This window comes from Astatotilapia calliptera, chromosome 7 (genome assembly GCF_964374335.1).
Source record: "Astatotilapia calliptera chromosome 7, fAstCal68.1, whole genome shotgun sequence".
Taxonomy (NCBI): domain Eukaryota; kingdom Metazoa; phylum Chordata; class Actinopteri; order Cichliformes; family Cichlidae; genus Astatotilapia; species Astatotilapia calliptera.
The window spans coordinates 19,495,914-19,512,423 of NC_137428.1; the positions used below are offsets into that span (position 1 = coordinate 19,495,914).

The 16,510-nt window shown below is 43.6% G+C and overlaps 1 protein-coding gene across 1 annotated transcript in view; it reads right to left on the reverse strand.

The window, feature by feature from the left end:
* Window positions 1-1,571: 1,571 nt before the first annotated feature.
* The window catches only part of notch1a (notch receptor 1a), a 46,704-nt gene continuing 31,765 nt past the window's right edge, over window positions 1,572-16,510 (reverse strand). The window contains exons 6-35 of the mRNA XM_026173444.2: window positions 15,728-15,850; window positions 15,412-15,645; window positions 15,164-15,319; window positions 14,844-15,029; window positions 14,620-14,733; window positions 13,954-14,067; window positions 13,621-13,854; window positions 13,410-13,520; window positions 12,043-12,235; window positions 11,797-11,942; window positions 11,568-11,681; window positions 10,838-10,957; window positions 10,564-10,716; window positions 10,244-10,472; window positions 9,941-10,142; window positions 9,696-9,849; window positions 9,407-9,591; window positions 8,741-8,873; window positions 8,375-8,632; window positions 8,171-8,283; window positions 7,491-8,062; window positions 6,961-7,401; window positions 6,684-6,829; window positions 6,356-6,569; window positions 6,152-6,236; window positions 5,898-6,060; window positions 5,470-5,768; window positions 5,213-5,360; window positions 5,015-5,112; window positions 1,572-4,106 (exon numbers count right to left, since the gene is read on the reverse strand). Of these exons, the coding sequence (XP_026029229.1) occupies window positions 2,844-4,106; window positions 5,015-5,112; window positions 5,213-5,360; window positions 5,470-5,768; window positions 5,898-6,060; window positions 6,152-6,236; window positions 6,356-6,569; window positions 6,684-6,829; window positions 6,961-7,401; window positions 7,491-8,062; window positions 8,171-8,283; window positions 8,375-8,632; window positions 8,741-8,873; window positions 9,407-9,591; window positions 9,696-9,849; window positions 9,941-10,142; window positions 10,244-10,472; window positions 10,564-10,716; window positions 10,838-10,957; window positions 11,568-11,681; window positions 11,797-11,942; window positions 12,043-12,235; window positions 13,410-13,520; window positions 13,621-13,854; window positions 13,954-14,067; window positions 14,620-14,733; window positions 14,844-15,029; window positions 15,164-15,319; window positions 15,412-15,645; window positions 15,728-15,850 (6,701 nt within the window). The 3' untranslated portion in view covers window positions 1,572-2,843. The remainder of the gene's footprint in view (window positions 4,107-5,014; window positions 5,113-5,212; window positions 5,361-5,469; window positions 5,769-5,897; window positions 6,061-6,151; window positions 6,237-6,355; window positions 6,570-6,683; window positions 6,830-6,960; window positions 7,402-7,490; window positions 8,063-8,170; window positions 8,284-8,374; window positions 8,633-8,740; window positions 8,874-9,406; window positions 9,592-9,695; window positions 9,850-9,940; window positions 10,143-10,243; window positions 10,473-10,563; window positions 10,717-10,837; window positions 10,958-11,567; window positions 11,682-11,796; window positions 11,943-12,042; window positions 12,236-13,409; window positions 13,521-13,620; window positions 13,855-13,953; window positions 14,068-14,619; window positions 14,734-14,843; window positions 15,030-15,163; window positions 15,320-15,411; window positions 15,646-15,727; window positions 15,851-16,510) is intronic.

The following is a 16,510-nucleotide window of genomic DNA, read 5'->3' on the forward strand; positions in this document are numbered from 1 at the left end:
TCATAGAACAGGGAAAGCAGTGAATGTGATCTTGTGCAGGATCACCATGCACAGAATGAAATTGATGCTTATCTCTCTCGTCCATAAAACATTGTATTTTAAACATTTATTTTTGCTGTGGATAAAAAGCTGTTTATTCTAAAATATATTTTGTACGAAACGAAATGTTTTTCTTTAATTGCTGTTTTTACCTAAAATGGTACAAAGAGGTATATGAAAAATCGACAATCACTGCATTTGGTGGCTCACACATCAGTTTTCACCGTCATCATGTAAAAACAGTGAAAGAAGAACCCTCTGCCTAGGTGAACCCAGATTAAGGTGTAATATTCTTATTTTTCCACGCAGGGGAGTGGGTCTGAAACTTCACACAGTCAGCGAGTGAAGCCAGCCTCCAATAATCAAAGTGATTAAATGTGGCTTTGTCACAAGTGTGCTGCTTTTCATTGAGGAATACATCCAGGAGGGGGCGGTATTGGTCAATTTATATGTCTAAAACAATTTAATTGTAAATTCATGGCAAAAAAAGTAAGTAGCCATAAATGTGGTTACATTGGACGAATGCTGGATAATGGTGTGAAAATGACAAAGATATAAATCAAACAATCAAAAATAAAGCATTTTTAAGTGTAAGTACTTATGTTAGGATATCACATTTTATAAGATGTTTTAGGTGAAAAAAGGGACTTGGGGCTCAGACACTTTATTACGTATACGTGTTCAGCTGATTCAGATATCTAAGCAGTCTATTACATAGTGGCAACTGAACTTGAAACTGAGAATCAGAATGTGAGTGGCTATGAACATACTTCGGTTGGGTTGTGGGTGTAAAATGGACAGGTATTTCTTGGTATTTCAGAATCTGTTGATCTTGTTAGATTTTTCCACAAAACCATCTTTAGGGCAACTGCAGCTGTGTGATGCTATCATGTCAATATGAACCAAACTCTCTGTAGAATGCTTCCTGCACCTTTTTGAATCTGTGCCATGAAAATTTAATGCAATTATAAAAGTAAAAAGTGGACGAGCCCGTGTTACAAATAGCGGGCTGTGAGTGTGCAAAACGTGTACACTCAGTGGCTCAGATAAAAATTAAACATGTTCTATCTGACTCAGAATGGTTCACATACAGCAAAGGAATGAAATATTGTACTTTAGGTTTATCTTTAGTTTAATTAAGCTTAAGCAAACATAGTGCCAGTTAGCAAAATTATGTACTTAAAAAAAGTATTGCATTATAATGTGACAGCACTGTTGGTACTGGCCTAAACCTGTCTGGTAGGCACCAGGAAGAAAAACTGTCAGCTCTGTACATGCACCATATTGTTATAAGTCCACTGAAACTTGAAGAGATGTAAATAATGACATGATTCCTTTGTGGCATACTTTCAAATCAGCTATAATCTTCAGCAGATTAGCTAGCAAGCCCACTGCATGAATAGCGATAGTAGCAAACACACATTTATTCTTATCTAGTTCAGTTAACATCATGTTTCACACAAATGTTTATCAGCAACCCTAGCAGGCATTTTCTTTTTCAGAAAATAAAGTAAAATTCAGAAAGACACACATTTTAAAGTTTAACAATAGCTTTTATTGAATCAAGACCATTTTTACAAAACATTTTTATTCAGCAAATATTTCTTAGCAAACTACAACTTTGCATGAAGTTTGATTTTGAATTCATTATTTTTTCTTAAAAAAAAACACCTTTACCTCTGGATTAGTTTATAAAACGTGACATTTAAACACCTTAAACCACACTCCTTTAAAAGTGCAGGTGATTCCATTAAACATACAAAGGTCCCAGCTTCCTTCACAATTTCTGCCCCACATTTTTTACAAGAAAATTCACACACACATACACTGCGTTTCAAAAAGCACTGGCACTATTTGAAATTGTGGCAAATGTAACATTTCAGTGTTCTACTACAGGTTTGCCATTTAACACAAAACAGGTTAAACATGTAATCATTGATTTGTGATATAAGTATGCAATAAAGAAATAGTCCTTGCATCACGAATAACCACAAATCTATTACTCATTGCCAGCCAAGACTGCTATTCAATAGAATAGGCTCAGATTTACTGAGATGATTTAAACTCATTCTCAAAAGCAGCTCTCAGCCGACAGGACATAGTTGTTCTGTGCTTTAAGGTCCAACATTTTTAAAGTATTATATCTTTGATACCTTTGCTCAGTTACTGTCTCCACCATTATTTTTTACAGACAATAGTGTAGCAAGCAACATCATGAAAGGTGATGCTTTATGTACAAATCTGATCAAAGCAGACTCTGATAAGACTTAGTGAAATGTAGTTTAGTAACAAAAATTGTGGAAATTAAAAGGACAAACGAGGTTAGAATATAATTAATACTGAAACTTTAAAATAATCTATAATTTTTTTTAAAAAGTACAAACATAAAGCAACCCAAGGATAAAATCTGTCAAGACCGATACGTCAAATATTAAAATAAATCGAGTAAATATACCAACAGAAGACAGAAATAAATAGCCAGTGTACACACTCAGGAGCTGTTTTCTGATATACACTCCCTTTTATGGGTTCTAGTCTTCCCATACATAAAAAACAGAACAAAAAAAACCCCCAAAACAATAAAAATTTAAAAGCATAAATATAAAAACATCTTTATCTTTCAGTCAAAAAAGCACATAAATAAATACAAAATTACTAAAATTGTTCTTGTCATTAGTATAAAAACTGAAAATAGAAAAAAGAACATGTTCAGTCTTGAAACAAGTTTTTTCTGTGTCTTTCATGGTGAACATTGGATATTTTTTATGTAGTCCACACAAGAGTTCAGTCCATTTTACAAGTTTTTACTTAAACTGGTCTGGGATTAGATTCATCTGCGAGTGGATACTTGTGGGAGGGCTGGAGATGCCCTCTGACCAATCAGACATGTTGGAATGTGGGGAAGAGCTGGACCATTGGTCAGGGGACCCAGGGGAGGGGGTTAAAAATGGGTGGTCAGGCACCTGTAGCTGGTGGCTAGGTGTGTTGTCCATTGGGCCTGAATAGCTGTGCTGAGATGGAGGGGTGAGAAACTGGGTGCCAAGAATCTGGGTCTCCTGCGGCATCACCGTGTGGATGGGCATGGTGCGGCCTGAGCAGTTGTTTTGCTGCATGTCAGATCCATTCAGCTCAACAGTTGGGAAACTCTGGTTGAGGGACTGAGTGGCTGTGGTGTTGTTAGAGTTCTGGTGCTGGAGCTGCCGCGAGTGAGCCTGTTGCATCATGTGAGCGGACGAGCCCAGATGGCTGGTTTGCAGATTCTGGTAGCCCATTATCTGAGACAGAGTGGCAGTACTGACACCATGCAGAGGACCCATCATGTTATGGGTTATCTGTGGTGGTTGGGTGAAGCTTCCTTGCTGGCCTATGCTTGAGTGCATCCTGGAGACCCAATCACACTGCCCCCCTCTGCTACCACCTATAGATGCTGCGCCCTGACTGTTGGGGCTGGACACAGGCAAATGGGAGAGACGGGGTGGGTTAGGATCAAAAGCCATGCAACTCAGATCCTTACCCATGTTCATCTGGCCAGGATGGGAATCTCCATTCCCCTGCAGGTGATTTAAAGACATTGGGGGCGATTGCTGAAAGGGGGAAGCCATGGGAGGCGAGGCAACATCGGAAAGGTAGCCATGGGGTGACTCGAGGGAATCAACTGGTGAGAGGACACCTGATGTGTCTAGCAAGTTACTCTTCCCATCCACTGACTTTTTCTTCTTCAGCCTATTATCTTTGCCGTTGTCCTTTCCTCCTTTTCCACCCGAGCTAGGCTTACGAATCTTCTTGCCCGAAACGTTTGGCTTGAGGTTGCTGAGATAGTCATTGGGGGAACAGAGAGGTGGGGAGAGGGTGGAGGTGCTTAAGGGTGCACTATGAAGCCCAGGACTCCGGACCACATTGTATTCATCCAGAAGACGCACAATGTCATGGTGCATGCGTTCCTGGGCAATATCTCTGGGCAGCTGGTCAAGATGATCGGTGATCTCGCGATTGGCAAAATGCTCCAGAAGAACTTTCGCTGTCTCATAGCTCCCTTCACGGGCTGCCAAGAAGAGCGGCGTTTCTTCCTATAAAGAAACCAAATATTGAGATTATCATTAGTTAAGGCAGGCCACAAAGTCAGTGTAAATGGGGATTTCTGCTTCAGCAGGAATTCTACACCACTGTAACTACAAACCTCTCTGAAGCCCCACGGCATAATCTGATTTGTACCTCACTAGAAATGTAACTACACATCGCAGTGATGCAGCCCATAACTTTTGTGATTGGCCGGTTCAGTTGATTCCAACTATGCATTTACAGCTGCTTTTTTTCCTCTGTTTTTTAATTTATCAGTGTGAGAATAACAATTACTGAATAAGTATAAGGAATAATAATGATATATTAATGTATCACAGATGCTCAGATTTTTAGCAATGTGACTTTTATATATCCTGCATTTAATTGGGTAAAACCATTGACATTTAAAAATTGTTTTTCATGAGAGATCTGGCCAAGAGGACAGCAGAAATTACAACGAATATAACATTAAATTTATAACAAAACAGGCATTTCTTTTTTTTTTTTTTGGGCACACCACCACCAATGATGTTGGCCACTTACGTAGGTTGCAACAACAATTGACTGTAGACGTCTAGACAGCAGCTGATAACAGTTTTTTTTGTTTTGTTGTTGATCTAACTAACAAATCTCAAACAGGACTTTTATACAGTGTTTAAGCTGCTTAAGATTGCCTACCTTTGCTGCATCTCTAAGCTGCTTTTCACCGCATCTCATGTTTTTTATGTGTATGACTTATTATACCTGTTGTTCTTATCAAGGATATACAAGTACATGTTCTAGCAGGGAGGTATGCTCTCCTGGGTGGAAATACCCACTTCTCATTAAACAACACTTCATACACTAGATAATCACTGTAAATGTAAGGACAAAGGCTTGTGGAAAACCTCCATTAAATGCATATCATTTCACATACCTTATTATCTTGCATATCTTTGTTGGCACCATTTTTCAGCAGTACCACAGCAGCCTCCACATTGTTTACAGCTGCAGCCCAGTGCAGAGCAGATTTACCTGCAGAGAGTGCAAATTCGGGGTTTATTATCATGACCCCTAGCACAATAAGCCATTTGTGAAAACTGTAGAGATTGTAGTTTGATAAAACTTTAGCTACCAGATTCATCAGTGGCATTAGCATCGGCGTGACAGTTGATAAGTTCTTCAACCATGCCCTCAACTGCTAAACGGGCCGCCAGAATCAATGGTGTTGTTCCATCGTGCATGCGGGCGTCAAGATCAGTAGCACGGTTTCGGATTAAAATCTGCAAGGACACAAGATGTTTTCTGTTAAATTAATTTAAACTGTTGGGTCAAACTGGGACAAACATTGTCCTGAAAATAAAATCCTGAGGGGATTTCCAGGGCATTTACCTGGAACACTCCCTGTGCATCTGCTGCCACAGCTGCATGAAGCGGTGTGCGACCCATGTTGTCCTGAACGTTGGCATCTGCGCTGGATTCCAAGAGGCGTTTGGCAGCATCTGAGCGGGCATAGCGGGCAGCCAGGTGGAGGGCAGTCTCGCCTGTACGGTCAGTCTGGTTATGGAGGTTGGCGCCCTGGTAAATAAAGTCAGAGATTATTTCTGCCGATGGATCCTCTTCCTCTTCACTGTTGCCATTCTCCAGTCCTCCACCGCTGCAGGAGGCGATCATCAAGGGAGTAAAACCATCTGAAAAGAAGGGGGAGTGGATCAGTGAGTATATAGGCATCTTCAGTCAGTTGTAATTCAAAAGATAATTTATGTTTTATTCGTTTGTGACACCCTGACAGAGAAATTGTGAGTTTTCCAGTTACACACCTGGTCCTCTGACATTGACATCCATGCATCCATTCTCTATGTCTCCCTGAGGAGGTGTAGGAGCAATGGATTCAATCCGCAGGTCCGCTGCATCCAGATGTTGCTGTGTCCATTTCCTATGATCTGTATGATCACCCAAATCCAACATGGCCTGTTCCTCAAACTGAAAGACACACCAGTTAGTGTCAGTGTTAGTATCAGAGATGATAAAATTTAGAATGGACAGCTTTGGTGCAAAGGAAAACTCTTCTTACCCTGAAGCGTTTGCACTCCGGATCCTCGTCCTCCCATTCATTTTGATTGTCATCCATGAGGTTCATGTCCGAGTGTTTCATTGGCCTATTGAAAAGAGGTTGCAGATTAGAGCACCTACAGCAAAGCAAATACAAGTCAAGGAAATATAGTGACCCACTGCCAGTGCCAATAACCTTCACATTCCACTTTCAGAGTGCACTTACTTTAAGCCAACAGAATCCTCTCCCAGTGGCTCGCTGCGTTTCTTTTTGCTTGGCTCCGATGCTTTGAATCCTTCAGGAAACCAGAGCTGGCCGTGCTCTCGTCGCCGCTTACGGGACACCAGAACACCCAGACAGATGAAACCCAGAGCAGCCAAACCGAGGAAGATTATATACATGGGGTAGAGCTCTGAATCAGAGGGAGTGGGTCTCACACCTGGAATGATTGTTTAAAATAAAATTATTTTACATGACTGAAATGCATTGTGTTTGTGTATGCATATATGTGTATATGTATGGAAAATCTTATGGCTGAAACTGAGACACGTACTTGTGACAGCTTCAATGTAGGGAACATTGAGATTCCCACTGGTGGCCAGTGCTCCAAGGAATGCAGCTACATCTGTGGCACTCTGGAAGCATTCAGTAGACTGCTGGTAACACTGACGGTTGTCAATCTCCAGGTACACCACAGACCTATGAGCAGAGATAGATAGTCACATTAGCATTAACCTTTTTTAGCCTTTTTGTGATGTGAATACAAATCAGTGTAATTATTTAGTGATTAAATGTTAAACATAGCTAAAACTCTCTATGTTGTGCCCTACCCTTTGATTTGCAAAGGATCCAACTCTCTGCGTTTCCGGGAGCTGACGATGGATGACACACCCTCTTTAACTTGATCCAAAACACTGGCTGGCATCGAAGCCCAGTCAGGCCACCCATCTGCAGAGCGCTTCAGCACATTATGCTTAACAAGGTCTTGCTCATTGCCATAGTAAGGGAAGATCATGGGTTCTCCTTTGGCGTCACGGCGGAACACCACATTAGTGTGAAGGACACTGCTGAGCTCTCTGAGGAAGGCTGAAGAGCGGTTCTTAAGCTCATCTGGTGGGATGTGGACCACAAGAACTAAATGTCCATCAGCCAGTTTCTCTGGCATGTTGTTGGCACAGTCCAGTCCATCCCATTCACATTCTGCATTGTTGCAGCCCTGGTCACAGTGACCATCAGCATAGTGGTCTTTACAATACTGATCATATAGAGGGCTGAAAAACAAAATAAGACTGGGTTAATATTCTGATACCGCCCCACAAATCTTTAAAAAAAACACCCAAGACATTTCTGTGACACTTACTTGCATTGTCCTTCTTGTCCTTGGCAATCAAAACCATCATAGAGACACCCAGGGCTATTACACTGCCCATCACACTTCCCATCATTGAAGTATCGCCAACACTGTAAAGCAGAGGAGCAGTTTTGCCACGGATCATCAAAATTAAGCGAACAGTCTCCTCCATCCCAGCCGCAGGCGTGGTTGTTGCACACTGAGTTGCAGATGTGGTTTCCTGCAAACTCGTCACACTGTGGAATCTCGCAGCTCATCTCCACCTCCGGAGGTGGGGTGATGTCCCGGCCAAACCCGCCAACGAACGAGTAGTCAAGTATATGGCAGAGCAGACCATTGAAGTTGCTGGGGCAGCTACACTGGAAAAACGGAGGGTCTGGAGTTATCTGACAAGTGCCACCATTGTAACAGGGGTTCGAGATGCAGAGGCTGTCAGTCGGAGTTTGGCACTCAGGCCCGGTGAAGGTTGAAGGACACAGGCAGCGTGGACTTAGGTGGCCTGACACACACGTGCCACCATTCCTGCAATTCAGACTCCCACAGGCACGAGAGTCATACTCGCAGGTGGAGCCAGTGAAACCCTACAGGGGCAGAAATGACACAGACTTTATGATTAGTGTGCTATGCTTTGGTTTAAAAGGACTTTTTAAGTGCTAACATTTAAGTAGACGCTATAATGTTTTACTCACAGGTGGACATTTGCAGACAAAACCATGAGGTGTGTTACTGGCAACAGCACATGTCCCCCCATTTCTGCAAGGTCGCCCTTTGCAGCCATCAAATACCTTGTCACAACGCTGGCCTGTGGCACAGAAGCAAAAAGCATGTGTCAGCTACTCTTAGAAAACATTTAGACTTTTGCTGTACTTTTGCTGCTGATCCACATTCAGTACCTGTATACCCAGTGCGGCATTCACACCGGTAGCTGTTGGTGAGTTGGATGCAGTTGTAGGAGCCTCTGGGGTCACAAGGATCTGACAAACACTCATTGACGTCCCCTTCACAGCGCTCACCTACATAACCCGGTGGGCACACACACTGGTAGCCTCCAATGCGGTCCACACACTTGCCATTGTTAAAGCACTTGGGCTCATTAGTGAGTGGGTCTCTGAAGGGGTTGCAGTCATCTAAGTTAATCTCGCAGTGGACACCTACGGGAAACAGATAAGTTGGGTTACACACCATGGATACCTAGGTATTCATTTATCAAGTATATTTTTTGGAATGTGTGTATGCACATATGCTAAACTATAAGATACCTTGTGTTCCTCTGGGACACGAGCACTTGTATGTGTTGATTAGGTCGATGCAGGTCCCTCCATTTTGGCAGGGCTGAGACTGACATTCATTGATCTCTTTTGAGCAGTTCACACCATGGTAGCCAGGGACACACTGACAATAAAAGATATTCAAGCATATTTTGTTATTTAAATGAGAAACAAGTTTAGAGGGTTACCAGAAATAAACAGCCTCTTGATGTATCTATTATATCATATTTCAGAGTGACTATTAAATCCATATCAGCTGCAATCCCTTCAGAACAGTTTGTCTTAATGCCAACCAATCACTTGGTGGCTCAGCTGATTCCCATATGCATCTGCAAATCACTTTGCAACCCACCTCTATCCCAGCTCCTCATTTAATGCTCTAACTGACTTAATCACCGTTATAACGGTTGTATTCTCTGCTACTGCTCTCACTGCTCCCTGCTTTCCATGCATGTTCATGAAGGGGTTGGGAGGTGCCTTACGAGTACCACATATATAGGAAGTTCCCAGAAAAGAGTCATAGCACCAAATATAAATCAGTGTCCTGGTGACAATGGTTTATCAAGCTGGCTTAGCTGACAGAGTCCTGTCCAGGACTTTATTTAAGATAACTTAAATAAATCAATTCATCTTTAAATTACTCATATATCCTTTTACCTCACAACTGTAGCCTCCTAGATAATCAGTGCAGGTGGCTCCATTTTGGCAAGGGTTGGGTGAGCACTCGTCCACCTGTTCCTGGCAGTAACTGCCAGTGTAGCCAGCTTGGCAGCGGCAATAATGCGTGTTTCCAGCATCCAGACACTGGCCTGAATTCCGGCACAAGTGAGCCACGTCAACACCTACAATCAAAGACAAACGAGGAGTTTCAGAATGTACAAACTGCCCACCAGACTATAGCAAATTTACTATCAAAAGCTTCACCTTATAATCGAAATGAGCATACCTTGCTGTTTAGCTGCCACCTCACAGGAAACACTTGGGATGTCACAGTAGAGGCCAGTCCATCCAGTCTGACACTGGCAGGTGTAGGAGGCACCTTGCTGCCAACACGAACCTCCATTTTTGCAGGGAGCAGAGTCACACCAGCGCACAAGATTCTAATTTAGGATAAAAAAGAGAGAAGGTACTTAGATGTAGTAAAGAAGCCTAGGCATGTGATAAGACAAAGATAAGAGTATTTCTCCCTACCTGACAATTGATCCCTGTGTAGCCATGAGGACAGGTGCATTTGTAGGTCCCATAACTGTCAAGACAAGTGCCTCCATTGAGGCATGGCTTGGAGTCACACTCATTGATATCATATTGACAATAGCTCCCTGTGAATCCGGGTAAGCACAGGCAGGTGAAAGTGTTGATTCCATCCACACAGGTGCCACCATTAAAGCAAGAACTATTGAAACAAGAAAATAGGAAATGTTAAATCCCTTACTTTCCTCTGGGTCAGTTCATCAGAACAGTTTAATAATAACAGATTGTAGTGAGGGGAGCTACCTGTCAGTGCAGTCGTTTGTGTTGATCTCACAGTTGATACCGCTGAAGCCAGGTGGGCAGGTGCAGGTGTAGCTGTTCACACAATCGGTGCAGTTGGCCCCGTTCCTGCACGGGTTGCTCTCGCACTCATTTATGTCCTGCTCGCATCTGCCACCACGAAACCCGGGCGGACAGGTGCATGTGAAACTGTTGATGCCATCGCGGCACAGGCCACCATTACTGCAGGGATCTGAAATGCAAGAAAAGGAAGTATGATTGCCACTTTTGTTTTAAGTCAAACACAAAGTGGGAACTTAAAAGGCTTTAGATTTGCTTCTTACTTGGTTTGCAGTCATCGATGTCTGTCTCACACTTCTGGCCAGAGTAACCCGGCTGGCACTTGCACTGGTAACCTCCCATGGTGTTGAGGCAAAGGGCGCCATTGCGGCATGGGCTCTTCACACATTCGTTGATATCGATCTCACATGTTTGACCTGAAGGGGAAAACAAAAAAAAATGTATTGTACTGTTGGGTAATTATATACTAACTGACTACACACACATTCAGCCAAACAATCAAAAAAAAAGAAAAACACTAGCTGGAAAAATGTATACCTTGCCATCCTTCAGGGCAGATGCAGGAGAAGCTTTGATAATCTTCCGACTCCTTACATATTCCACCATTTTTACATGGCCTGGAACTGCAGGGGGCCAGTAGAGTCTCACAATTTTCCCCTGGTATGACCAAAAAAACCAACATTGATTGAATCACTCTGGCATTACATAGGAGCTCCTTTGAGTACCTAACTGCATGTAATAAAATAAGCACCACAGTTTCAGTGACTGCAAAACACAATTTTAAAAGCAACACAATTTTTTTTAAATTCCAGTTTCCATTCCACTTCCTTATTCATTTCCATGACATCTTAGCCAAACAGGAAAGGCCTTCCTGTTTCCTGCTATTGTTTGTTCATAGACAGGAAACAGGACATGGCGGAAGTGGGACTAGTGCTCGGAGCAGTGTCCGGGTCTCTGCGTTACATTAGCCACAACGGCCTGTTATTCCAAAAAGCACACACACACGCTATTATCCCAGCAAAACAGACGAGCAGATCTTTCCACACAGAGACGTCAAAAACCAGACATCCCTGTCAGTAGCCACTGGGTGATGTTTTCAAAAACAACACGGAATATAACAATCTAATCCTTTTTCAGTGGAAACTTGGAAGATTGTGTTCATGCTATCAGACGTGTGCAAACAGCTAAAAGCAGGTGCTAGTTAAATGAACAATCCAGTTAGCAGTTGTAATTCTCACAGTGGGAGATAAGCAGTTACATGTCGTACCGGTGTAAGGAAGCAAACAATTGCACTTGTATCCAGCCACATCATCGATGCAAGTGCCCTGGTTGAGGCAGGGGTTGGAGGCGCACTCATTGATGTTAGTTTGGCAATTAGGACCTACAGCAGTTGGAATTAGAGAACACACTTTGGTTAGATGTTGGCCAACAAGGCTCTCCTCATTCAATCTGTGCGCGAATAAAAAAGAAAAGTGCAGGTAGGGCCAAACACTGACCTGTGAAGCCAACTCGGCACGTGCAGTGGTATCCGCTGGTCATATCCTTGCAGGTTCCTCCGTTCATGCATGGGTTGGACTCACATTCATTGTTATTGATGTCGCAATTTTGGCCGCTCCAGCCAGAGTCACAGGTACATTTGTATCTTTAGTAGAAAGGCTTGTTCAGTAATTGATATATATAGAAATATATATGTGTGTGTGTGTGTACTTTTTTTTCCTCATACAACCTGGATCCCTACTCACCCATTAAGAAGGTCCTGGCATCTGCCATGTATGCAGGGGTTGCTGCTACACTCGTCAACCTCGGACAAACAGGTGGCATCATTGTATCCCTCTGGGCACAGGCAGGTGAAGCTATTGATGCCATCCACACATGTGCCTCCATTGTGACAGGGATTGATGGCACAGTCGTCAATGTTGATGTTACACATTGCTCCTGTAAGACAGTAAATCTGGTTTTAAGAACAGTGTCACAAACGTTTCTTTTGGATGAACTGAAGTGATCAATAACTAAGCTGGCCATTATCGAAGCCAAACAGCTGGATACTCCCATGTGATATAATTTAAGGCCTTACAGTTTGCTCACTGAGATAATCTGTGCAGGGTTTTTTTTGCATATGAAAAACAAAAAGACAAACTCCCTCAATATTCAACAAATACAATGTGTACCAAGCCTGGTGGCCCCTGGAGGCTCTTTTACCTCTCCTACATTGATTGAATAGGGCCCTGTTGAATAGGCAGAAGGAGCCCTTCAGCTGAATCACAGAGGTGGGGGGAGCACACACACACACACACACACACACACACACCACCCCCATCCAGGAGACCTAACCTCACCCAGGGCTGTTTACAGGGACAGAAGGCCAGACTTATTTCACACATGGCTGAGTAACAATTAACCCCACCCCCCTTTCTGATCTTGTACCCGGCTCCCTCCTCCTATGCTCTTCATCAGTCAGGAGAGGAGGGCCCAACTGCCTGATCTTCAGTTACAATAGCCCTCTGTCCCTCTGTGTCTCAGTCCTGCCGTGCCCTCTACACTCAGCACAAAAAGATTTTTTTTTTGGGGGGGGGGGGGGGGGGGGGGAGGCAGCCTTCACATCCACACACACACACACACATTCCCCCTAACCACACATCCATCCCTGGTTTTAGCACAATCACATAACCACTACCAGTCAGAACCGGATCCATGTGACCTGCCTGGTCTATTTCTTAAAGAGTGCCTGTCACCAAAGTTCTGTATTTTAGTGCATTACAGGTTGGCTTGCTTAGTAAATCAAGTGTTAACTGGCTTGTTGTGCAGACACACTAATAATCATCAGATATGTGATTAAAGGACAGCCTCTCTTTTCCTTTCAAAGTATCAGTTTACAGAGTCTTTGCAAGCTCAACGTCACAATCTTTTCAGACGGGAAACAAAGTCAGTGCTTTGTGTGTGCTGTGTGCATGTATCAGGCTGTGTTCCCTTTCTCTTCTCCTCCGTCCCACATAGGCAACATGACACCATTGTTCCACAGGAATGGGTCCGTCAGCCACCTGTTCTACCTGCCCCTCCCAAAGCTCAGGTGACCACCCCCCTGCACCTGTAAACTCCACCCAGCGCTCACCTGTGTAACCGGGCTCGCATGCACATTCATAGCCATTTATTTTGTCGATGCACTTCCCGTAGTCACAGGGCTTGCTCTTGCAGTCATCCAGGTTCACTTCACAATTGAAACCTGTAGATCAGAATATACATAAGGGGCAGAAAAAAGGTGAAGAAAGTGCAGGCATATTTCACTGGAAGAATTTCAAAGTTGTATAATATTAAAGTCTCACCCGCAGTGCCTTGTGGGCAGGAACAGATGTATGTATTCTCCCTGTCCTGGCAAATGCCGCCGTTCTTACAGGGCTGGCTTAGACACTCGTTGATGTTAGTTTCACACAAGCGGCCAGTGTAGCCTGGGCGGCACTGACAGGTGAAGGAAGCCAGGCCATCCCTGCAGGTGCCATAGTGGCAGGGATTGGAGTAGCACTCATTGATGTCAATCTCACAGTGCTGCCCTGTGTATCCTGTAATGTAGGAGAACAGCTTTAACACCCGCAACTTTTTTCTAAGAAAGACAAACAAGATTACGCAATAAATTAGAAGAAAGGATTAGTCTGGTGTACCTTCAGCACATTCACAGGTGTACTTGTTGGGTCCATCGGTGCATTTAGCTCCATTCTTGCAGGGTGTGCTGGCACACTCGTCAACGTCCACCTGACAGAGACTCCCTGAAAAGCCTGCAGATGCATTTTTTTAAAACAGAGAATTAAACTTCTTTCAATATTGAGAGGAAATATATTTGCAGAAATGCAGAAAATTGCTGAAATTTGCATCTAAAAAAGGCCACGTGGTGCTGAAAGTCCTAACAAATCATTCCACAACACTCCCTTCACCCCTCCTTTTTCGGGCTCTTACTGTGCAGTGAAATCTTTCTTTCAAACCACATCACAATAGTCCACAGCTTACCAGCTAAAAACCAAACCCTACCCCCCCAATTCTGGCGCTAAGCTCTTACACAAACTCTCCAGCCCGCCAAATATGCTAATGTTTCTGCAGCCCTGTCTGTTCTGTCCAGCACACTCGTAAATGCTTTACTGACACTATTAGAAGAAGTAAATCATTTACGTTCAATCGGGAGACTGCATGCACGGCACTCATTGACAGATAGTTAATAATCCACCCTCTTTTCTTAGCTCCCATTGTCTTGCCAAAAAAAGGGAGGGTTAAAATGATACCATGGAAGCTATTTTTGTGGCTGTTTTTACTGTAGTAATCAGATTATTTCTCACCTTTGGGGCACTCGCAGTGGAAGGAGTTGATCTTGTCAATGCACTTGCCATTGTTGAGACAAGGTTGGCTGGCACACTCATCTGTGTTGATGTGGCAGAACACACCCTCATATCCTGAAATGGGAGTTATAGGTCAGGTCACGTTTCTTTTCTTACCACAAAGTAAAGGAAAAAAACATGTCAAAAGAAAAGTAGTCTTCTTGTATTACAAACCGATGCTTTACCTGGCATGCAGATGCAGTGGAACCCTCCGATCTGGTCCAGGCAGGTGGCATCATTGTGGCAAGGATTAGACATGCATTCGTTGACATCCATCTCACAACGAGGCCCTTCATACCCTTGGAGGCACTTGCACTGGAAGGAGCCCTTTGTGTTGAGGCAGCGACCGCCATGCTCACAGGGGTTGGCACCTAAAACATTAAATATGCAAGTTGTAATAAATAAATGTAATAAATCAGTTCTGCGTGTTAACTGCAAAGAATCAGAATCATCAGAGGGCTGTAATCCAAACTAAAGGAGACAAACTGGTAGCTTAATAACATACCCAGAGAGCACTCATCGATATCCAGGTTGCAGGCCGATCCAGTGTAACCTGGGGGACAGGTGCATATTGCCTTGCCATTGACTGGGTTGGTGTCGCAGTTGGAGCCCTTCTGGCATGGGTTGCTGATGCAGGCATCATCAAGGTGGCACAACAGACCTGTAGCCATGGATGTATTACATTTTACTCTCTAAACATTAAGATCATGATATGTCTGCATAGCATTCACAGAGGGGTCACAAGAGCCATACCTGTGCGTCCATGAGGGCACTCGCAGAAGAATGAGGCCACGCGGTCGTGGCAGGTGGCACCGTGGTGACAAGCTGCACTGGCGCAGTCATCAATGTTCTCGCTGCAGTCATCGCCGGTCCACCCATTTACACAGACGCAGTGATAGCCACCATGCGTGTCATGGCATGTCCCACCATTCTGACATGCATTGGGCATCAGCTCGCACTCGTCCACATTTTCTGTGCAGTATTGACCTAAAAGAGAAAAAAAAAGTTGGTATTTATTATCTTAAAATGTTATTGGATGATTTTTTTAAAGCCTTTAAGTGAAAGGTACCTGTGTAATGAGGTGGGCATCGGCAGTTGTAGGTGTTCACCCCGTCCACACAAACACCACCGTTCTGGCAGCTGTGGCCTGGACAGTCATCGATGTTGATCTCACAGTTGTGGCCTGTGAAGCCTGTTGGATTGGCGTGGGGTGAGAACAAACGAGTCAAAATGTAGAAAAGCTCTTGCGACACTTGATTGCGGGTAATAATCAGACCTTTCCTTCCTGCATAAAAATAGATATACAAGCTCGTGGCAGAGCACAGCCTGTCCCCTCTGTTAACATCAAAGGCTTGTGTGGGTGTTTTATAGGCACAATAGCTCCGCTTAACAATCAACCCACAGCTCCACAGGTGCCTGTACTGGTGCGCTATCTAAACGCATTCCAGCAAAGACACCCGCAACTGGCACGCAGCGTGACTTAAAACTTCGACACACAACATCAGTTATTCATCCGCATGTCCAAACAACGGGCTCTGTGCTGACCACATAATGAGACAAAAACACAGGCAAGTTAAAGCTTGATCCAACCACCCTTTTATTTTAACTGATGTGGTGTGCTAGGGATAAGGAGGTAATACTTTCCCTAAGAGTCCGCAATGTACACTGCTACTACTCCAAAGTAAGATTGTGACCTTTGGAACTAACTGTGACCTTCTATGAAAAATTATACAGTACTTTCTAATAAAAATTAGAAAGCATGGTATGAATAATTTAAACATAAGTACTGTATAGGTTTGATGCAAAATCCCTAATTGTTTTTTCTCCTCTTTATTTCCCCACATCTACACGT